General features: G+C 38.7%; 1 protein-coding gene across 4 annotated transcripts in view; it reads left to right on the forward strand.

Annotated features, from left to right (window-relative positions):
* RNGTT (RNA guanylyltransferase and 5'-phosphatase) overlaps window positions 1-24,114 on the forward strand; it is a 411,810-nt gene that overhangs the window by 19,035 nt on the left and 368,661 nt on the right. For all 4 annotated transcript variants that reach the window (XM_067560703.1, XM_067560706.1, XM_067560704.1 and 1 more), the window contains exons 3-6: window positions 6,719-6,822; window positions 6,933-7,021; window positions 12,023-12,098; window positions 22,312-22,567. In XM_067560703.1, the coding sequence (XP_067416804.1) occupies window positions 6,719-6,822; window positions 6,933-7,021; window positions 12,023-12,098; window positions 22,312-22,567 (525 nt within the window). The remainder of the gene's footprint in view (window positions 1-6,718; window positions 6,823-6,932; window positions 7,022-12,022; window positions 12,099-22,311; window positions 22,568-24,114) is intronic.

Below are 24,114 nucleotides of genomic sequence, written 5' to 3' on the forward strand. Positions count from 1 at the left end.
TGGATGTGATATACCTTGACTTTAGCAAAGCTTTTGATACTGTCTCTCACAGTATTCTTATCAGCAAGTTAAAGAAGTATGGGTTGGATGAATGGACTATAAAATGGATAGAGAACTGGCTAGAGCATAGGGCTCAATGAATAGTGATCAATGGCTCCATGTCTAGCTGGCAACCGGTCACAAGCGGAGTGCCCCAGGGGTCGGTCCTCGGGCTTGTTTTGTTCAACATCTTCATTAATGATCTGGAAGATGGGGTAGATTGCACCCTCAGCAAGTTTGCGGATGACACTAAGCTGGGGGAGTGGTAGATACTCTGGAAGGTAGAGATAGGATACAGAAGGACCTAAACAAACTGGAGGATTGGGCCAAAAGAAATCTAATGAGGTTCAACAAAGAAAAGTGCAGAGTCCTCCACTTAGCAAGGAAGAATCCCATGCACAGCTATAGACTGGGGACCGACAAGCTAGGCAGCAGTTCTGCAGAAAAGGACCTGGGGGTAACAGTGGATAAAAAGATGGATATGAGTCAGCGGTGTGCCCTGGTTGTCAAGAAGGCTAATAGCATATTGGGCTGCATTAGAAGGGGCATTGCCAGCAGGACACGGGTCTGTCCTGGAGTAGGTGACATTTGGGTATCAGTCTGGCTCTGTCAATTTGTTTCTTCACCTCTCCAGGTGGGTATTGTGGTTTTAAGAATGTTTTATGGAGATCCTGTAGGTGTTTGTGTCTGTCTGAGGGATCGAAGCAAATCCGGTTGTATCTTAAGGCTTGACTGTAGATGATGGATCTTGTAATGTGTCCATGGTGGAAGCTGGAGGCATGAAGATATGTATTGCAGTCAGTTGGTTTTCAGTATAGAGTGGTATTAATGTGACCATCCTTTATTTGTATTGTAGTGTCCAGGAAGTAGATTTCTTGTGTGGACTGGTCCAGGCTGAGATTGATGTTGGTGTGGAAATTATTGAAATCCCAGTGGAAATCTTTGAGGGACTCTTTCCTGTGGGTCCAGATGATGAAAATGTCATCACTGTAGTATAGGTAAAGGACAGTGCTTGGGGACGAGTGCGGAGGAAGCGTTGTTCTAGGTCAGCCATAAAAATGTTGGCACACTGTGGGGCCATGCAGGTGCCCATAGCTGTGCTACTGACTTGAAGGTATAGATTGGGTCCAAATCTGAAGTAGTTGTGACTTTGTCCTGACCCACAAAGTTCAGCTACCAGTTGAATGTTCGTTTGGCAAATTAAAGGCTCACTGGCAATGCCTTTATGGCAGGCTAGCCTTAAATGAGGACAATATTCTCATAGTTATAGTTGCCAGTTGTGTGCTCCATAATATATGTGAATGTAAGGATGAAAAGTTTTCCCCCAGAGTGGAGCGCAGAGGTAGGTCACCTTACATCTGAATATGAGCAACCAGATGTCAGGGCTATTAGGGGGGTACAATGGGAGGGCCATTCGAATCAGGGAGGCCCTGAGGGACTGTTTCAACAATGAGCACCAAGAAGGTGTCTGTGTAAATAGCACTGTGCCACACTATGAATGCTATCCAGCTTGAGCTGTGTATCACTGAGAGGTGCAACCACCGTTTGCAGCACACAAAGAAAAAGTGCTTATTTTTCACACAGCATCTCTTTATTTAATAAGTGGTTCATTACACCCACACAACACCATGCTGGAGGAGGGAAAGTAGTGAGGATCATTGAGATCTGTGACATCTGGATGTATGTCCAGCTATCGCTCTCATAGCTGTCTGAAGGGATGGAGTGAAGGGGGTATGGAGATGGTCCAGGAGTTTCAAAAGAATGTGTGGGGTGAATTTGGGGAGGGCTTGGAAAACAGTTATGTATTGGCTGCAAGTGTGGGGGGGGGACTCTGTCCACAAATGGACTCTGTCTGCAGTGTAATGATTATCTTTATCAGCTCTGTTTGCTCCTCCTAGGCTTTCATCATGCGTTCATGACCTGCTAATACTTGATCCTGGGTTTTCCCTTCTCTTCCTGCCTATCAATTTTCTGACTTTCGAACACAGCGTGCCTCCATGCCTTTTTTCCTCTTTTTTCAGCCTCAAAGGCCTGGATGAGTTCTTGAAACATCTCTTTCATTCTCTGAGGTCGTTTTATTGGCTGCAGGCGCTCCACAGGTGTGGGATGTTTTGGCGTCAAAGGCACATCTGTAGAGGCCTAATAAACAATGAACAGAAGCATTATTGTGATTGAAATAACTGCAGTTATGCATTGTTTCAATATACCTCTTTTGCACTGTCCTCTGGCAAGCTCAGAGCTCAACAATCAACCAGAGTATGGTGAGTTGTGCCCAGGAAGGTGGGGGATAGGGTCCTGAAGCTGGTGAAAAGGTGGGTGGTTTTTTCAGGTATTTGGTGGATAAGGACAAATATTCAAATTGTGCCAATATTTTCAACAGGTGGGAACCATAGAAGCCAATATCTCACTCCTGAGAGTAAGCAGGGATGCTTGATGCTAGGAGCATCTTCTCCATGCAAGCAGCTTCATACTGGGTCCCTATGCTGCTTGCCTGTGTGCCACTTTGGTCCCTGCACAAGTTATTACTGATTGGTGCTGGAAAGAAACGGGGGAAGAAACAATGTTGCTCTGCTGAGGAATCTCAGGTAGAGGATTGCTAAGTACCTACAGGAAAGTTTCATAGATACCTCTTTGGAGGATTCCTGTGAAATCTTGGTGTGCATTAACATGCTTCTCCACTGTGCTGAGTAGCTAAACAGTGGAATGGAAAGCACATGCAAACACAGCTATCTCTAGCCCTTCAACCTCTATAATTTAGCAAAGCAAAGGACAGCTGTACCGCCTGTAAATGAACAGCATCAGCTCCAAAAAAACACCAGAACTCCCCGCTCCTGCATCCTGTATGCCAAAGCTGTAAGGCTGGGACCCTCACATAGAGATCCTGACTCCCCACATGACCAAATTACCCGGTCTCCGGTTCCTCATCCAACTCCACCTCCTTGTCCAAAACTTCTTTGTCGGGGTTGAGTCAGGTGTTCTCTGTCTCCAGCCCACCGTGTTTTGGGGTTAGAGGTGGGGTCACCACTGAGGATAGCTTCCAGCTCCTTTTTAGAAGCAGCAGGTCTCTGGCTCTGCACCAGAGCGGCGGTTTGCCTCCCTGACCTTCTGGTAGCCTTGCCGCAGATCCTTTATTTTTGCTCACCACTGCACCGTGTCCTGTTCATAGCCCTTCTCTGCTATGGCACAAGAAATCTGGCTGTCGGTATTGTAGTTCCTTTGGCTGGAGTGGAGCTGGGACTGTATGGCCCACTTTCCCCAAATGCCAATGAGATCTAGAAGCTTTGGTGTGCTCCAAGCAGGAGAGTGTTTGGTGTGTGGTGCCGCAATGGTCATCTGGGAAGATGAGATGTGAACTCTCCATGCTGAAAAAGCATGAAGTGGAATTGCAAAAATTCCTAGGACTTTAAAGGGGAAGGGGTGGATGGTTGCAGCATTCAAACTGCTGACTAGAGCGGTCACGATGGGCATCGTGGGACATGTCTGGAGGCCATTTACCATGATATAACCAAGGGCAGTGTCTACACTGATGCTTTGTCACTAAAACTTTGCTGCAAAAAGCTCTACACCTCTTTTTTATGTGATTTTATTTTGTCAAAAAAAACAGGGTAGTTTTGTCGGCGGGGGGGGGTGATTGCTGTGTGTATACCACCACTGTTTTGTTGATGAAAGCTGACTTTGATTGATAAAGCTCTTTAGTATTGACCAGGCCTAAATCATGGAACTGAAGAGGGGAAGGAAGCAATCAAAAAATGAATTGGTTCTTGTATATTTGTGTTATCTTGTATCTGTCCAGTGGCATACAGGATTATTCAAGAGATATTAGACTTTAACATTGTCTCTGGTTCCTAAGTGTAGCAATGCTTGCTTTTTTTTGGCACTAAATGTTGAAAGTTTTAGCCAATGCAACTTTCATTACCTGTTCAAAACTAAATGAATTAATATTAATGCAAAACAGCCATCTGAAAGCCATGTGAAGAAAATACAGAAATAAGCAGAAGCTGCAGAAAGAGAGCTGGTATCCAGGAACTGAAATGAAGAATGCATGTGGAAATTACAAGTGTGTAGAGCTGCTGGAAGAAAATTTAAGACTTTCAATCTCTGATAGATGAAAATACTATGAAAAAAGAGCTGTTTTTGTATTTGAGAGAGTTCACCACAGCATGCATGACTGACATTGTAGCTTGGTGGAAATGAAATATATTTGGACTTCTGGCTCTTGCTTATACTGCAAAGTATTGCCCTGGAGCTCTGTCAAATAATTTTAACCTCTGAGGAAATGTTAGTTGCTGCTAAAGATGTATAGTCCAGTCACAGCTGAATGCTTCCTGACAATTCAGAAAAGCTAGTGCTGTTAATTTATAACTTTCCTATACCCATATTTAAATAATTGATGGATATTTTTGTTAATCATAATTCCTGTATGTTTCTGAATACTTAAGTGTTTTACTAATATCATAATGACATACTGTCACTATCCTCTTACACATGTATTATGCTTAAACATTAAAGACAATGTATTTTTTTTAGTGTGTGCAACTGGTACATATTTCAAAGTATTTTATTTAAAATTTTTAACTATTGAATGAGAGTAGGTCTCAAAAAGACAGTGCTTTAAAAGCACTATCAGAATAAGTTATTTTAAAAAAAAGTAATGTCTCATTTCAGTTAGAATCCCATGACATTTACGGTGTTACATTTGTCTGTACTAAAAGGAGTGGATAATTACATCAGTAGCAGATGAACTGATTTTTTGTAGTACTGGTGTACCTTGTAATCCTTTTGGTTTTGTACAATGCAATGAATCTGAGAAAGGCATATATAGTAAATGCATAATTTTCTTTGACAATTTGGCCCAGTTGATGAACTGGAGTGTTGCAAGGCATTCAAAGCCATGAAAAAGCACCTGGATCTTCTGCTGAGGAATATAGTCAGTGCTGATGCAAGAAAGGCTAGTGTCCTTCTGGGATATATTAGTAGAAGTATTATATGTAAGATGTGGGAGGTAACTGTTCCATTCTTTTTGGAAGTGGTGAGGCCTCAGCTGGAGTACTGTCCAGTTTTGAATGTCACTGTTTAATAAAGGTGTGGGAAAATTGGACAGAGTCTAGATGAGAGCAACAAAAGTAAGAAGTTTAGAAAATATGACCTATGTGGGAAAGTTGAAACAATTGGGCATGTTTAGTCTAGAGAAAAGAAGGCTGAGAGGATACCTGATAACAGTTTTTAAATACGGTAAAAGTTGTTTTAATCAATTGAAAGAGGGACAAGAAATAATTGGTTAGTTTGCAGCAAGGGAGATTTAGGTTAGAGATTAGGAAAAACTCTATTTACTCACTGAAGCAGGTTACCTAGGGAGGTTGTGGAATCCCATCACTGAAGGTTTTTAAAAACTGCTTAGACAAACACGTCAGCGGTGGTCTAAGTATACTGTATTGTGCCTCAGTGTGTGGGGTGGACTAGAATGACTCTTGAGGTCCTTCGCAACTCTATATTTCTACACTACATGAGAGAGAGAGAAATGCTAGGGAGGGAGAGAGAGGAGTTATTTAAGTTAAGGACCAGTTTAGGCACAAGAACAAATGGATACGAACTGGCCATCAACAAGTTTAGGCTTGTAATTAGCTGAAGGTTTCTAACCATCAGAGGAGTAGAGTTCTGGAACAGCCTTCCAAGGGGAGTAGTTGAGGCTGAAAATCTAATTTGTTTCAAGGTTCAGCTTGATACGTTTATTGAGGGGATGGTATGGTGAATTGCCTATAATGGTATATGACACATCTGTGCCTGCTATTAGCAAATATCTCCAGCTGCCAGAGACAAGACATTAGATGAGGAGGGCTCTGAGTTACTACGGAGAATTCTTTCCTGGCTAGTGGGTTTTGCCCACATGCTCATCTAACTGATTGCCATATTTGCGATGTGGAAGGAATTTTTCACCAGGTCAGATTGGCAGAGACCCTGAGGGATTTTGCCTTCCTCTGCAGCATTGGGCATAGGTCTAAGTTGCTGGTTTGAACTAGAGTAAATGATGGATTCTCTGTAACTTGAAGTCTTAAATCAAGATTTGAGTGCTTCAGTAACTCAAAAGTTATGGGTCCACTACAGGAGTGTGGAGGTGAGGTTCTGTGGCCTGCAATGTGCAGAAAGTCAGACAAGATGATCATGATGGTCTCTTCTGGCCTTAAAGTCTAGGGGTGTGTCCACAGTGCAATTAAAGACCCAGGGCTGGCCCATGTCAGCTGACTCTGGCTTGCAGGGCTCAGGCTGCAGGGTTATATACCTGTGTTGATTTAATTACAGCTTGAGTTCATAATATTTAAAAAAATATCTGAATCTGTCTAACAACTCTTTTCTTTATTTTAATTCAGGTTGCATGATCTTTCCTCACCATATATTTCTTCACTTTGAGCAGATTGTTTTGAGGTTTTTACATGTATAAACTGAGAAGTTGGCATTGGTGACTAGTTGAAAAAACACTGAAGGAGACAAAATGGTGGTGGTAGTGGAACCAAATGTTATGAAGACCTTATGAACAAGCACAGATTAAAAAAAAAAAAAAGGCATTATCAACTGTAGTATGTTGCCAGTTTATTTTGGACATTATTGGCCAATTCAGATTGGTGAGCTGTTCATATTTGGAGCAAATAAATATACTTTAATTCATCTTCTTTTATTCTTTTAGGTTAAAATGGGTTTATTGGTGGACTTGACAAACACCACTAGATTCTATGATAGGAATGATATAGAGAAAGAAGGGATCAAATATATAAAACTTCAGTGTAAAGGGTAAGTTGATTGTACCCATGTGAATATTTGATATTTAAGTGAAAAGTCTGTACTAAATTCATTCCCCTATGTTGGTTTTTATTTTAATCTTTGTTTTTCCATTTTACCAGGCATGGTGAGTGCCCTACACCTGAGAACACAGAAGCATTTATCCGCCTATGTGAACATTTTAGTGATAAGAACCCTTCAGAGCTTATAGGTATGTCTTTTTTACCTCATTTTTTCTTCATTTTTGCCTCTCTATCTTATCTTCCATTAGCATGCATGAATGCTCTCCATGATTCCAAGATAGAGCTAAGCAAGTGGATTTCCTTAGTGCAATGTTTGTGCCAGGATAACTTTGTGGAAAGGACCATATATAAATAAGCTTTTGTCTTTCTCAGTAATCAATATCATGTTAGTTTATACTCCAGTTTAGTTAGAGTTGGTTGCTTTATGCAGACAAATATGGCAGCTAAACAGTTGTATCCACATACATGACAACAGCAGATGTTTTCCCTAACTCCCAGTGATGCAAGTGAATTTTTCTTGGGCAAGCCCTGCTGGGTTTGACCACAACTTGTGTGGCATTTGATAACCTAGAGAGTTTGATCTGCTTGTGGTCACGTTGGATTTTTAAAAATCCTGTGTTTAGTATTCATTTTAATATTACATCATTAAGGTTCCAACTTCAGCAGTTGAATTCCTTCAGTAATAAGTTGGAAACGGTTAATGGAAATTTGATTGGGTTACTCTTCTGGGGCTCATACAGCCTCGAAATGAGTGTTTTCAGAGTTTTGATTTTATTAAAAGCAAAAATATCCAAAATTAGTTAATTAAAGGCTTTTAATTTCACTATAAATATAACAATCAGATTAGATACATGAGACCGAGTGCATCTATTTCTGATTACCATCATGTTTAAACATTAATATAATTATTTACTTTCAAAGTTAAAAGTATTACAAGTAAATGTTCTTATGACTGTCAGCCCTGAAAACTAAACCTGGGATTCAAGCTAGGTTATTTTTCTCATGCGTCATCAGTAATAAAGAATGTGCAGGCTAAACAAAGCTCTGTGTGGTACAACTATTTAGTTGCTTTCATTATGTTTGTATAGGTATAACTGATAAGAATGTAGTAAACAACTGAGTTAAGGCATCTGAAGAAATAGTGTTGAGTTCTTTCCCCTCGTTGTGTTGACTGCCATGCTAACAGGAGTAAAAGCATAAAAACTTATTTTTTGTCACTGCTTAGCAAATATAATTCTGAATACACAAAGGGAGCAGATCTGTTGAATTAGAAGATGCTATTTTTACTTAATTCATTCTTAGACAACCACACTTAGAGGTTTTTATATATATTTTACATCGAGAGAGAGAGACACTCATTGGTTTAAAACAGTTTTTTTCTTGTTTTTTTTTTTCTTTCTTTGATTTATGTAAGGGTTTGTCTACATACAGATTTTTTAACTGATATAACTACATATTGGTTTAGAAACTGATACAGTTAAAGCATCCTTAGTGTGGATGCATCTAAACTCGTATAAAAGTGCTTATATTGACATAGTGTGTGTCAGTATAAAAATGGTATGTAGACCAGCAGAGCCCTAAAGGTCACAAACAAACAAAGACTTATTCATTTTGCATTTTTACCAAATTTTGAATGATTGGTTTAGAGTGTATTGTTCTCAATCTCAGTATCATGACTTTTCTATTACAATGTGGACTCATGATAGGGAAGAAATTGAGAACCACTAGATTGGAGGCAAATTGGACTAATATTCCAAAAGAACTCTTGAAATTGCATGAAAACTTATTTCTGGCGAATAGGATTCTTGTTTTTGTTTTTTCTCAGTCGTCTTTACATGCTCAATGGGAATTTTAAATACATTTTTCTCACATCATTTGATACTCATCAGTTGGAATAAGTTGAAGTAGCCATCCATAGCATCTCAATGCAATGAATTATTGTTCTGGATCAGCAATTTACATGGAATACAGACAGCATTTTAAAGTGTTTGAAGTAGAAAACTCATTTTACTGGCATTTTAACTTTAAATGTCATTTGCAGTATTGGGCCATTAACTTCTGACAGTTGGTTACAGGAAAAACAGATTACACTACACCTTTAATTTATGCTGTCTGAAGTGAGACATGAAATTGTGGTTATTTGTTTAAGATGGTACTTGTTTTATCTCTTTAACTTACTTATTCCGTCCTGTCTGAGATATCTTCTTCGTCATGAGAGATTTCATTAGCACTGTTCTTGATAGTGATGTTTTCTGATGTAATTTCATTTTTAGAGGGTAATAGAGAGGTTCCTTCTCTAAAATTCTAGATGGACGCTGTCAAAGAGAAAACAGATCATGTTCTAGAAATGGAAAGGGGAATGAATGCCTGTATACTGAGAGAACCATATTTGTGAAGGGAAATTCAAACATCTTTTATTTCTATTCACTACTCTATTAAGAAGCAGTGCAATATACTGTATGAGAAGAACGAGACACTAAAGTAGTCAAATGTGTTTAGTAGGGGCAGAAGAACAGAGCTATTTTAATCATAGCAGAAAAGAAAGGATATGTAATTAGAGAAATGCATAATTTTTTAATGTAAATTTTTACATGAGAAACATGAAGCAGCTTTAAATGTTAGAAAAAGGAAACCAACAAAGCTCTAGACAGGGCAATTCTACTCCTGTGTTGGATTGAGCAGTAAGTTGTTGGCATAGGACTCCCATCACAACTTAATAAGTTTCACTGCATGAGGGTGATGAAATTGATAATGAAGTTTAATCTGGTCTTCAGAAAAGAAGCAAAAGTTCTTTTCTTCCTATATGATCAGGTAATGTTTAATCTTTCAAATATTAAGTAAATAGAAAAGTCTCCCGCTGTTTCCCAACTTAACTTCTAATAGTCATCAAAATCAGAGACAGAAAAGACCTGTTAGGTCATCTCTTTCAAATGCATCTTTGTTCCCTACATTGTATTCTTGAGCTTAGTCTGGTGTATTTTGAGCAATGGGCCTGCCCTGCTTCCCTTGGAAGACCATTTCACACTGCTAACAAACTTTGCTTGTCATTACATGATTCAAACATATGTTGCTGATCAGAAACTTTTCCTAACACATATACATTTCTTTATTCAGTTCCATTCCATTCTTAGGATTATTGTTTTTTTTTTTCTTTTTCTTAATGTTAATTTTTAAGTAAACTATCATTGAGTTTTTAGTAGTAAAAATCAAATTTTGAGAATTCATATTATTCTCCTGTGAGCTATATAAATGTCTTGAAGCCTGGGAATCAGCTCCCTCCAAAGGAATCACCAGCGTAACTATACTTGGGAATGGGAGATTTATTGTACATAGAAAAGAACAGGAACAGAGATGGCTGGAAGAGCTGCATGACCTCAAAGCCCAACCTCCTGCTTTCATTACCAACATGCTTCTACTGTTGTGATATGGATAAAAGATCATAAGACTTCTAACTTTGACTTTTTGATGTCAATAGTCACTGCATGTCCCATTGCTACAAACTGAGAATAAGTCAAGAAAATTTGACTTTCAGCATCAATAGGCCAGAAATACAAAGTGGCTAGTTTGAATGACACTCTGTGTGAAATTTCCTACCTAAACTAGATAAAGAAAGATGGATTGGAAACTTGATTTTTTTGGAATACAATGTTGCAAGTCTGAAGGAAATAGTGTAAAGACCTTGACTTAGTAGAAGGCTAGGGAGAGAAAAAATGTGATTACAGGAACTGAAATTTGTGGTGGTCTGAAGCAAGTTTTGAGGTAGTAAGGGTTTGTAAAAGAAACAGGAAGAAAGACACAAGTGAGGCTATCTGGTAATTATTGGGACATTTCTGTTTTTCAGAGAATACATTCTTAATATCCTTAATTTCCTGTATATGGAGAAAACATATCTTTCAGCTTGAGAAAGAAAGGTCTCTCACTTGGATTGATACATATCTGTAATGAGGGGGTCGGCTCAAGTTATTTCCCTTTTTGACCATTAGTAACAATTTTGCTTTTGGCATGGAGGAGGGAAGTAAAGTATACTCCTGAAACGACACTGCATATTTTTTTATTCCATATTCTGGAATTCACCATTCACTTTGCTTCTGTTACAGAAGAAAAACAAAACAGCATTTTATAATCTGATTACATAGACCCCAAAGAAAAACTTTGCTGATCTTTTAACTTCTCTGAATATGATTGAGAAATATGGAATTGATGTAAATACTACTGACTTGGATGATATTTTTCTGCTTTACTGGAACGTACAGAATAAAAATAACCAGAATATTTAGACATGGTACTAATAAATTAATCAATGGTGTGACACCTGTCACTTTAATAAAAAAGGTGCAAGACAAATTTGAGCAAGATATTAAACTCCCTTTTCTTGAAAGAACTATTGTAACAGCAAAGGAATGGCCTTCCTTCTGATTTGGTTTATCTACCACTAGATGGAGCTGGTAACATGGAAAAAGGGAAAATAAGAAGCAATTGCATTTTTGCGCACTCCTTCCACCCTCCCTACTCCCCAGAGAAATATTCAATAAAATAAAGGCTAAAAAAAAGTAACATTGCTTTCTCTTTAAACCAAAAAGACAAGTAGTTCAAAGTGATTGTTTTTATTGAATGGGTTTGTTTTCGTAGGGATTTCTTTCAAAATTAAAATTAAATATACACTAACATGTTAATAGCCATTTTGAAATAGAACAGGGAGAGTCATGGATGTAATATTCAAGTTTAAAGCAGGGTAACCTTGATGTGATTTTTATGCTTAACAGTATGAAATGAATATAAAACTAATGTATTTCTCTAAATTCACAATCATTAAATTGATTACACTCTGTCTTATGGCTCCTACAAATGCTGATCAGAAAGCAGTCAGCTACTTGCTGGTATTAACCAGTTTTCAATGCTAATAAAAATAGTACTGCCAAGCTTTGTATTGTGACAAATTGAAGATTCAGACAACTATTGATAGGAATTAACACATAGAATTTAAATATCTTTTGGGCTTTATACATAACCCAGTTCCTCTAGAGACTATTTTTTCTCAGTAAGAATAGGAGTATCTCCTTAATGGTGGTAATTTAAATGGAATGAGCCAAAAATGTCACTTGTTGACATTGTTTGTAATAAAAACAGCTGCATATTAATTAATTTTAAATGATTTGTCTCCATACATTTAGTTTTACTTTGTTTTTCAGGTGTTCATTGTACACATGGGTTCAATCGAACTGGTTTTCTTATCTGTGCCTTTTTGGTTGAGAAGTTGGATTGGAGGTAATTTTGCATATTTAATTAATTTTTTCAGTACAGGGAAAGGATATAATTGGTGGTGGTTTCTCCAATGTGTTTCACAATTGTCTTTCCTCCATTGGTGGTCCCATTGTACTTGCAGCCTGTTATACTCATTTTAAGATAAAAATCTTAGAATGAGTATATTTTTTCAGTGTTGATTTTAGGAATGGTGATTTTTTTTGCATATCTGACAGTGCACTAAATGTCTGTATTTTCAATAGTTGATGATAACTGCAAAGTGTTAGTTTTGAGGTGGCATATATTAACATTATTCCTGTCAAACTTGCTTGACAGTTCAGTCATTTCAGTTAAGCTTTCAGTTATATTGTCAGTCTGGTAGACCAACAATTAGCCCTACCAGCTGTGTTTAAGTTTTCTTGAGTGTATGCAGGTTGCTTTCTCTCTTCTGTGTGCAGAGTATTGAAATAGACTGATGTACTGTTTTTGATTGATTGCTTTACCATGTAGCGTTATTGTAGATCTTTTGTTCTTGGCATATCCAAAAACCAAGTATGCATACATCTGAAAGGAAACCCAAAACACTACATTTGTTACAGGATTTTTCAAACAAGTAGTATATTGGTATAGCCTACCTTTTGAGAATTTTTCAGGATATGGATGCCAACTTTGAAATAAGGGTCGGAGAAATGACTCCTCCCCCCCCCCCCCAATAGTGGTGTTCCACTTTAAATGTCATTACTTCAGCAAAATATGAATAAAAGTCTTGCTGTGTCAGAGGATGGCTTTTATTCAATGGTATCAATTAAACACAAGATTTTCTTCTATCCAACTAGCCCTGAAATAAAGCCTGTCTCTCTAGGATCCAGTCTACACTAAAAAATTAGGCCATCTCAGCTATATCATAGTCATGGGTGTCATAGTTAAGCAGATCTACTCCCTGGTGTATACAGCACTAAGTTGATGGAATTCTTCCATCGACCTAGATTATCTGTGCTGATAGGAGAACCCCTCCAGTTGGCATAGATACTGTCTACACTGAAGCACTGCAGCTATGCCACTGTAGTGTTTCAAGTGTAGACAAGCCCTAGGATCTTGGCAGTATCTCCCTTTTTGCTACTTTATTTGAAGAACTGTTTCCAGCCTTGGAATGGGAAATAGATGGATCCATGCTGTTGCTGCTCTTTTTTTTTTTTTTTTTTTAAATCACTGAGCATAAAGCTTATTTTGAGGTTGGGATTTGGCCAAGATGGCCACTTTTGAGGGAAGAACCAATTTTTCCCATTAAGATACATACAGTGAGAGCAGAAGCATTATCATGGGGCCCTTGAGCACGAATGACCCAAGGAATCCAGAAGCTCAGTTGAACCAGGGAAGTGGATATAGAGCTGAATGTCTTACTAGTAAGGTGCTAGTGAGCCCTGTGCCCTGCCAGGTTGGATACTTTCAATCTCTCTACATGCTTTAAAAATCAGCATGTAATAATTTGAGCCATGGTAGGTCTTTTTTTTTTTTCATTCTTTTCCCTGGAAAGCAAGTAGAGATTGAGTTAAGTCTATTTGAAATGGTACCTCCTATGTAGCCTCACTTAATATTTTCTTGCTTCTGTGTGAGAAGCCTGAAATTGATTGGCCAAGCCTTGTTTTTGTTATCTTTTGGCAAATGGTTATTGTATTAATTAAACTTGTTCATCTCGATCAATTTCTGTAAAACAGGGCCAATGTTATCAAATGTAGTGGATAAAATACAGCTACAAACAAAAGACAGCAATGTTAGAAGAATTTCCTTAAAGTTACAATATAACCTTATGCATCATATTAAGAAAAATAATTTTTGCTGAATTATCATTTCAAGTGAAGTGGCATTGTTATTCACTGCTAAAACAATGAGGTTTTCCCTGTAGAAAATACCCCTTAAGCACATGATGTAGGATAGCAGCAGATGCAGTGTGAATGCTGATATGTGTTTTACAGCTAGTTTAAGGAAAGGTCATCCAGAACTGACAACCCCAGCTAGTCATTGGAAACTTTGTGTGATGGTCTTTTTGCAACTTACTTTTCCCCAAGACAGTTTCGTTTCTAGAATTTGTAAACTGTCTTTCCTACCATGCTGGTCTTCTGTGCCTGAAATCTGAGCTTTATTATCAGGAGTTATTGCTATCTATTCTTAATACTATGTATTTACAAGGAAATCAGCTGCTCTTAGTACATCCAGGACAAATGTTTCTAGAGGATGATTGGAATTCTTAAACATTTGGAATGTGGATCCATCTCTCCTCCCTTTTCCCTCCTTCTCCCAAGTTGCTTCTGTTCTCTCTGAGGCATTAATTAAAAAATTTGCTAAGCAACTTAGAGAAATAACCAAGATAATTCAGGTTTGTCTAGTGAAAGGAACAAAATGTGTTTTAGGATCTTTTTCATATCCTATTTCTTGCTAACTTAACTATTTAGTTTCTTCTCTTTTGCCCATCATGCTAGCATCTGACTACCATCCAATATCTTGCTATTCCAGATAATGAATTTTCCTCTTTTACTGGAGACAGAACCAGACCTATCAGCTCTAGGAAAGGGCTTTCTTCCAGCTATTTTGTTCAGGGGTGTCAAGCTCGCTGATGGTGATGGGCCAAATTCACAGAACCTGTACTTCAAAGAGGCCAGGCATGCCCTCTGCTGAAAAATTCGGCCCATTTTCCCCTTTTCGGCGGCGCGATTTCGCGGTGGACCCCAGTACCGGACTGACTGCATTGCTGCTTTAAGGGGTTTCTAGGAGCAATACCTGCCGCTGGATCAAAAAGGTTTGCGGGCCGTATGTTTGACACCCCTGCTCTAGTTTGTTCTGTTCTCTGGCAGCTTCAAAAGACACTTTTCAGACCACCTACCTTCCCAGACTGCATAGCAAAGAAAAACTTCTTTAACTGTTTCCTTCTGAACCTATATTTCCTCCCTTTATGCTTGCCATGTGTTTTCTTTTTCCCTTTGCCTCATTGGGGTATTATTTTCTGGCCTGGTAGTGTTCTCTACTTCACACTCTGTAGCAGCTCCCTCTATCCCAGACTAAGGTGTCAGAGGTGTCAACCAAAAAGGTCTAAATGAAGGAAATACCTTCACTGTTCAGTTGCTCTTATTCTATTCTATATAGGTTCTTCTACCACACTCATCACTATAGTATGAGTGCTTTCCATAAAGTAATATGAATAAAGTAATAATGGTAAAAAAGTAATTATGGCCTCTGGATTAGAAACTCCTTATTTTATGGACCTCGCCTCCAGTTCATCAAAACCGTTAAGCAAATGTCTACATTTAAGCTTGTGCTTAAGCTCTTTTGCTGAACAGAAATGGACTGCTTAGTTGTGGCTCCAAAGAGGAACTACTAAAGGCTCATGAGAATGGCTGAACCTCCCAGGAAGGAGCCCAGATTCACTTACAAACATCCTCTATAGTGACTTCCCAGTTGGCAACATCCTCATAATGACCATTTTGACTCATTGGGCTAAGGCTGTGAACTATCTCCCTCTCCGGATCCTACGCTGCATCAATCCTTCCTCTTCCCCTATTGGGATTGACTTCCATTTTCTACTTTCCTAGGAGCTCATAATCTTGGACAGATGGATCCTGGAGGTGATTTCTACAGGCTATCCCATTCAGTTCAGGTCTTTCCCACCCCACCATCTTTTTTCCTATCCCTCTTCAGGAATCCTTATTATGAGGGTCTCTTGAAACAGGAAATGCGATCTTTGTAACCCTAACAGTGATCAAGCCTGTTCCACTGGACTTAGTTGGGAAAGGGTTCTATTACTGGTACTTCCTGGTTCCCAAGAAAAATGGGGCTGGGGTGACAAGGCAGGAGGACACTGGATCTCAGGCCTTTGAACAACTTCATCTGTTCTCAACTGTTTAGAATGGTAATTCTAGCAGTGATAATTCCTTCCCTGGATCTGGGAGATTGATTTGTCTTCTTTGATCTTCACAATGCTTATTTTCATATAGCCATATACCCATCCCATGGATATTTCCTACGTTTCATGGTTGGCAGGGACCACTACCAATACTGTATCCTACCCTTTGGCCTCTCCCCTTCCCCAAAGGCCTTTACCAAAGTCCTCTTGGCCATCACAGACTGTCTTCACCAGATGAGAATGATCATTTTTCCATACCTGGATGGTTGGCTCATTTCTCAAGATATAGACAGCAACCAGAAAGGTTCTATCTGTTCTGCTCCCTGGGCCTCTGCCTCAGTTCAGAAAAGTCTACATTCACACCTGCACAACACATAGACTTCATTAGGGCCACTCTGGACTCTACCACTGCCAGAACATACTTGTCCATAGCAGGTTTGCCACAATGTGTCCAGACTCATTTCAGTAATACAGCAGCGCCTGCGAACGACAGCAAGGGCTTGCCTGCAGTTCCTAGGCCACATGGATGTTGGTATGTTTGCGACACCCTTAGCAAGACTACAGTCCTGATGTCTACGATCTTGGATAAGAAGTGTTTACACCCCCAACAAGCACAGCCCAAATGGGTATCCATATCTAAGAGGGCCCTCAATTCTCTAAATTAGTGGAAAGATCCACAAAAGGCATATGTGGGAGTCCCATTTTCGCAGCCTTCTCCCACAAAGGTCATCCTCACAGACACCACCTGGTTAGGTGGGGTGTGCACTTTCAGGACTTCACAGTTCAGGCCAAATGGACCACATAGGAGGTAATCATCCACATCAACATATTAGAGCTCAGAGTGGTTTGTTACACTTGCCAGCGCTTCTCTTCCCACATCAGGGGCTACCTGGTGGACAGCAGAGAAGCTATGTTTTATATCAGTTGGCAAGGAGGAGTGAGATCCCAGTCTTTAGATGCTGAGGCAGTAAGACTATAGAGCTGGTGCATAGCAGCCCACATATAGTTCTCAGTGGTTTATCTTACCAGGATGGCAGATCACAGTGGCAGACTCCCTCAGTAGCCACTTCTGCCTATACCACAAGTGGGAACTGAGTAATGCGGTATTCAGAAGAATGTGTCCTACCTAGAGTCATTTGGAGATAGATCTCCAGTAACACCATTTAATGCAAAGTGCAGATGATTTTGTTCAAGGGCTAGGGCACTGCTGCAACTCAGTGGGAGATGCCCTAGTTATCCCTTGGCCCCACATATTGCTATATGATTATCCCTCTATACCATTTGCTCAAAGTCCTGAACAGATTGAAACAGGAGAAATTAGCCATCCTCATAGCACTGTCATAGCCAAGGGAGACATGGTTCCCTGAGTTAGTTCGCGTGTCTCAGCAACTGCCTCTCCACCTTTTCCTGACTGCAAATCTCACCCATAACCCACCCCAACCTCTTGGGGTTTCACCTGAAGACATGGCTACTAGATGGCTCGTTGGTATAGAAGAAGCTTGCTCTCCAGAGGTACTGCTCAATGGTAGGAAGCCCATTACAAAGACTCCTCTCAATCTCATGTGACACACATACTCAATTACCTGCTAAATTTAAAAACCATGGGATTATTATTCAGCTCAATTAAGGTTCACTCCCCTTTTGAGGGATTTTCAGTCTTCATGCACCCAATCACTATGAGGTTTATTAAGGGCCTGCTCAACCTTTTTTCTTTCTCTCAAAAAACCTGCTCCACAATGGGACCTCAATTTAGTCCTTAATATTTTGAAGAAGCCTCCATTTGAATCTATGGGGACCTGTTCCCGCCTTCATTTGTCCCTCAACACCTTGTTCCTCATAGCCATTATCTCAGCCAGAAGGGTAGGAGAGTTGCGAGTACCCTGGTGGCTAACTGACTGTACACTGTATTTCATCATGACAGGGTGACACTACATCCACATCTTTGCTTCCTCTGTAAAGTTTCTTCAGAACTCCACATTAATAAGGAGATTCATCTGCTGGTGTTATACCCCAAGCTTTGCTCTTTGAGTGAATAAATGAGCCTACATACAGTGGATTTAAGAAGAGCTCTCACTTTTTACTTCAAGAGGACGAAGCCCTTTAGGCTTCCCCTAGACTTTCCATTTCTGTTGGAGAAAAAAGAAAGACATCTAATCTGCACTCCGAGGCTGTCCAGATGAGTTGCAGAATGCACCTTAATCTGTTACGAAGCTTTGGGAATTCATCCACTTCCTATGTTGATGATGGCTCATTCCACCAGGGCTCAATCTACCTCTGTGGCCCTACTGAAAAATGTACCTATCTCAGACATCTGCAGGTCAGCCGCTTGGTCTTTGAGGCACACACTATCCCAGCACTTATGTCTGCCTCCAGAGCTGATGTGGCTTTCAGTGATGCTGTGCTATGGTGTGTATTGAATCTGCCTCCTTGGCACTCTTCTCCTAATTGAGATACTATTCCACAGTCTCCTGAAGTGGAGCACCTGTAGGGACACTAATCGAAGAAGGAGAGGTTACATACCTTGTACAGTTCTTCAAGATGTCTCCTTATGGATGCTCCACTATCCATCCTTCTCCTCCTCTTCTTTTCAGTCTTCTCACTGGATTTTCATGGTTGAGAAAGAACTGGAGCAGTTGAGGGTCCATCCCCTCACATACCCTGGCACCAGAGCACAAGGATATCTAGGGGACAGGTGCAGACCCTGAGATGTTGCTGAAAATCTCCAATCAAAAGGGCATGGGCATTCACACATCCTGAAATGGAGCACCCATAGGGACCAGGTGGATTGATTTAAATCATTGATCATGATTTAAATCACCACGAGGAAGTCATTGATTTAAATCAAGTTTCCCACTGATACTTCCCATATTTCTTAAATAATGGTGTAAATCTGATCACTAAAACATGTTAATTTACAACTCAATATAGCATTTTACAACATCTAGGAGAGTATACTTTGTGTATACTTTTAGATAACTTGATTTTTATTAATTTAGGAAATAGTACATAATACTCATTACCTGTGTCAAGCTGCAGATGCATCTGCAAATGCAGATTACATTAGGAATGGTAAAGAACTAAATCATACACATGCACTAGCACTTATATTTTATTAAACTAAATCCTAAATGTTTCACATTTGCAACTGCAACAGTTTCCTGAGTTGTCGGCTATCCTTAAACTCTTTTTTTTTTAATTTTCAAATTTTATTAACTCTAACAGACAAGTCATCGCAACACTAAATGTATGCTGTCTTTAAAACTTCTACAACTAGCTGTCATCTTCCCCACTCCCACTGTCCTTTTTATTCATAGATTGAAACAGAAATATGAGTTTTCCTGCTTTTCAACTCCCTGTCAATTTCTTAGCTTTGAGTGAACAATATCAAATGATGAAAATATTCTCTCTGTGCCTGCAGAGGAAGCTACTGCTGTGAAAAGTTGGCTTGGCAACTGAAGGAACACTGTTTCAAGATGCCTAGCTAATGATTTCCACAAATTCAGGGGAGTGACTTTGTTCAAAACATCATCAGTAAACATGTACTGTTTAAATGGTTCTGCTCCAGCCCTGAAATTTATTATGACTGGCATAACTGAGGAGTGATTTTGAGATGCCCATGCTATGGCAGCAGCATCTTCAGAAGTTAGGTGTCTACCTTTATATCTGGGATTGAGAATGTTCACAAGAGAATGAGGTGGAGTTAGTGCTTGATCCATTCGCTGCTTTATTGCCTGCAGTTTAACTTTCTGGTGAGGTATTTCTTTCTTCAATGTCTCTTGAAGTGCCTTCCAAATTTCGACAGCATCAGCAATGCAGCAACTATTTCTCTGACGTTTGTTTAAGGCTATGGATATAGGCTTCAGTATACTGAGCATATCCTCTACATTCCTCTCTAACCCAATGTTAGATACTTTGGATGAGATACTTCCATCTATTTTATCACAATTCTCTTCACAAAGTTTTATGAGAATAGGCAAGTTCTTAATAAATTGTTCAAAAGAATCAATCACAGATTTCCATGGAACATCTTGACGGAGAACTAGTTTGGATCTTCCTGCTCTTTTCAGTTGACCTGAAGCAAAATGGTTGTTATGGAAGTTATGGGACTTCAACAATATTTCTTTTATTTCTGGAGAAGATGTACTTAAGTCTTTGGCTAAAAGATGCATTAAATGGGAGCATCCTTCAGTTTCTTCTTCTAAGTATCTTCTCATTTTCACATTTGCAAAACTGCACACATAGCGGTTGAATTTTTGTTCACTACCACTTCTTTTAAATATTCTGTTGTGTGGGCATTTCCCAATGTATCTATTGTTTCTGAAAGATATGCAACCCCATCTTCTGTTGTCACACAGGCACATATTACTGGATCATTGTGTACATTGCTCCACCCATCAAGGCTTAAACTGGCAAACTTCCCCTCAGTATTTCTTGCACACTGTTCAAGTTCCTTCTCATACACTGTATCTAGCAACCTTCCACCAATGTCTGCTCTACCAGGACTCAGCCATGTCAATGAAGGGTTTATTGTTAACCATGCGAAAAGGAGAATTTGTGAATGAATAAATGAACCAAGCAATGTTTTCATCTACGCTGTCTTGTTGGTATTTGCTGGTCCTTATTACAAACCTATCCATCGTGGTGGTTTTACTGGAGGATTGAAATCTTTTGCTTGCTACTGATACTTTATTGTCTGAAATATGTTTAGTTGCGGCACTGCTGCTAAAAGTACCAATGGATGACTCTGAAGTTGTTGCAGATTAGGCAGTCACAGACAGTCTCTTGTGCTTAAATGGGATCCTGAAACAAAATTCAATAACGGTTTCGAATAGTTATTCTTCTCAGTTCTTCTCACTATTATTCAGTTAATCATTTACCTTTTTTTCAGAAAGGATGCAGATCCGATTCCAAATAACCAAAAAAGCTAATATTGACTGCACTTAGAGTGCACTTAATTTTGGAGTAAGCCCCATAGAACTCACTGGCACTTTGTTTTTTGAGAAAACAAGTATAGGATGGGGTTTCCTTGGGAAAGATGAATTATGCTGAAGTAAAATAGGAAATAGATTTATAGCATCACCATTATGGTCTGTGGCCATGATGTTCCAATATAAGGGGCATGTATTGTGTAATATAAAATAAGAAAATGACACCCAGTGGCAACTGACAATTCTAGATTTCTCTTACTGCAGCTTTCTGTACCATATACTTGGGTGATAGATTCTAAACCTAGTTAACTAGTTAAACAAACCATAAGGATTAGCTAAGAGACTTTTTTTTTTCTAGCAACATCCAACATAGCAAACAGCTTGGGAATTTACTTGTTAAATCACAGCTATACTAAAAGACATAAAGAGAGTCTAGAAGAATGATACATTGTAAAGTGAATTATTTAAGTTACTAACCAGTTGATCCACATTGTTCTTCAGCCATATCCACATCTTCATCCACATCATTTTCTCCCAATAAGCAGTTTTCATTATGATGTTTCATTCTTTCAACTAGGCCTTGCATCTCCTTGCACTGCTTACACTTGACACGTTTTCATTTTTTACCCAGGGAAGGAATTTCTTCAAAATATTCCCAGACAGGGTCTTTCTTATGCCCAGAAGCCCTGACAGTTTTTCTGTGGCAAAGGTGTGGGGGAATAAAGGAGGTTGTGTGTGTACTGAAAAATGTCTTCCCTTTTTCTTTCCAGTCCACTCTACTGTTCCTTTCTACACTGCCTTTAAGACAGGGTCTTAACTGACTCCTCTGCCTTGCTTGGCCCAGCTCCACCACCATATAAGCACAGAACAACAACAATCCTATCCAGCCTTTGTCTTTCTTTGCACATGTGACTTTGTCTGCTGAGAAACAGAAACTGAAAGCCCAGAACTTTCAAGAAGCAAGAGCAGGTAGTTAGGCTGGACAGACTAGAGCCATTAATTCATTTTAATGAGACTGTAAGTGTAGGTTTAGCATGTTTGTGATGAGATTTAATTGTAACTGTTATTTTTTAAACGAGAGAGAAATTTAGTATTTTATTGATTTAAAAAAAAAAAAAAAAAAATCCGATTTTAAATTTAAAAAAAAAAATTTCAATTTTTTTAAATTAAAAAAAAAATCATTGATTTTTATCCATCCTGATAGGGACGCACATTTTGAAGAACTTCACTTACTGTACAAGGCAAGTAAATTTTCCTTTTGTAAGTATATCAAGAGTTTCTGATTTCTTGACAATAAAGTGACTTATTTTTTGAATTTTTATGGGAAACTGACAGTCACACAGAACATTGTTAATTTATTAGACATATCTTTTTAACATCCAGAAATAATTAACTCTCAATTTCTGTTTGATAGTATTGAAGCAGCAGTGGCTACTTTTGCCCAAGCCAGACCACCAGGTATCTATAAAGGTGACTATTTGAAAGAACTATTCCGTCGTTATGGAGATGTAGACGATGCACCGCCACCACCTGAGCTACCAGAATGGTGCTTTGATGAAGATGATGAAGAGGGTGATGATGATGAGGATGTTAAAACAGGTGGTCAAGAATCAGAACCTGGGTCTTCAAGTTCTTCTTTTGGCAAAAAGAGAAAAGAACACCTAAAACTGGTAATGTTGTCCGAAAGCTTAACGTTTATTTTATAAATTAAATTTAGTGAACTTAGCCACGAAATGTTACATGGTATGCATCACAAATACCAGCTGTAGTAGGTGAGGAATGGATAGCACTGTTTAGAGCCAGGAATAACATGAGTTGGTGGAAAGCAAGATTTCTTAATTCTTTTCTATAATGCTTTTGATCTTAACTTTCAATGCGTCTACTATTCCAATACTGGGTATTTCCTGAGCAGAGGTGGTCAGTCATATTAAATTGTAACATTGCTTGATGAGTTTCCTGATATGAACAAATGCTTTGTTGAGACTGATTAAAGACTAATATGTTCCTTTTAATTTGTGACTAAAGTTTTCAGAGGTGCAATCCAAGTCTTGCTGATAGGTGTATATATCTTTCGTTGATCTTTTCAAGCCAGCCAGGCAGTTGAAATTCAAATTTTTCTTTTGAATTAGTGTTTAATTTTCACATAAATTCCTTTATAGAGATTCAGAGAATTATTTTGGCAAGCAGTAATGTGAACTGAAAAGGAAAACAACAAAAAAGAGCAAATTAAATGTAAAAGCTGAGAGAAGTTATCTAAGTAGGCTAAAGCAGTTACAGTAATTATAGACATACATGCTTGATCAATTACTGTGACTAGTTCAGATGTATGAGACAGGCATATGTAACTATTAATGTACTACTTATATCTGTAAATAACATGATACAGCAAATAACACTCCTACTTAAAGTAGAATAAATAGGATTTTGTGTGCTGAAGATAAAAAGCTTCTTTTTCACTGAACTTTAGCTTTTTGTAAGACATGGTGCCATAACTGAATTGAAAAAATTATTGGCTGCATAGTTATGTACAATTTTATCTGCATAATAATACCTCACTATCTGACTGAGGTGCTGAGAGTTTTGGGTGTTTGTAAATGCTTACATTCTCACATGAAATGTGTCACAAAAGTGCATTATTGCTCATCATGTTACTAATAGAAGTATTATAGCTGTGCGCTGGGGTGCACCATTAAGGAAGGGAAGAAGTTAGCCTGAAAAAAATATAGAAACTGATTCAAAGCAGTAAAGTTGCATTGTCACAAAATTAAAAGTAGTCTATCAACTGGCATAGCTAAACAACTTAAACACTAAAAATAAATAAGTGTTTAAAGTGTTTTAAGAGAAATAGTCCATGATCTCAACTAGCCTTCCATTGAGAGATGTAAAGATGTACAAGAAAATTTTGTTTCTTCAGGCTGTAATGGCAAGATTATTTTCAACCCTCCCTTCAAGTTACCAAAAAGGGTGTGAAGACTAGGTTTCCGTCACCATAATTAAATAACATCCTTTCTCACTCAAATATAGGACTAATCCGATCTGTTGAACAAAGATTATGATAGAAGATACCCTGACATCCTCCTTTCAGAGCTGGAAAGCTAAATTGTACGAATAAGCATATTAATGACTAAAATACAATTAAAAGTTAAAAAATTTCAGAGGGAAGAATCCTTTGGTTAATATGCATATTCGTATAATTCAATTTTACAGCTTGGGATGC

This window comes from Emydura macquarii, unplaced genomic scaffold, assembly GCF_026122565.2.
Source record: "Emydura macquarii macquarii isolate MOO-44397 ecotype Brisbane River unplaced genomic scaffold, CSIRO-AGI_Emac_v2 contig_2297, whole genome shotgun sequence".
NCBI lineage: Eukaryota > Metazoa > Chordata > Testudines > Chelidae > Emydura > Emydura macquarii.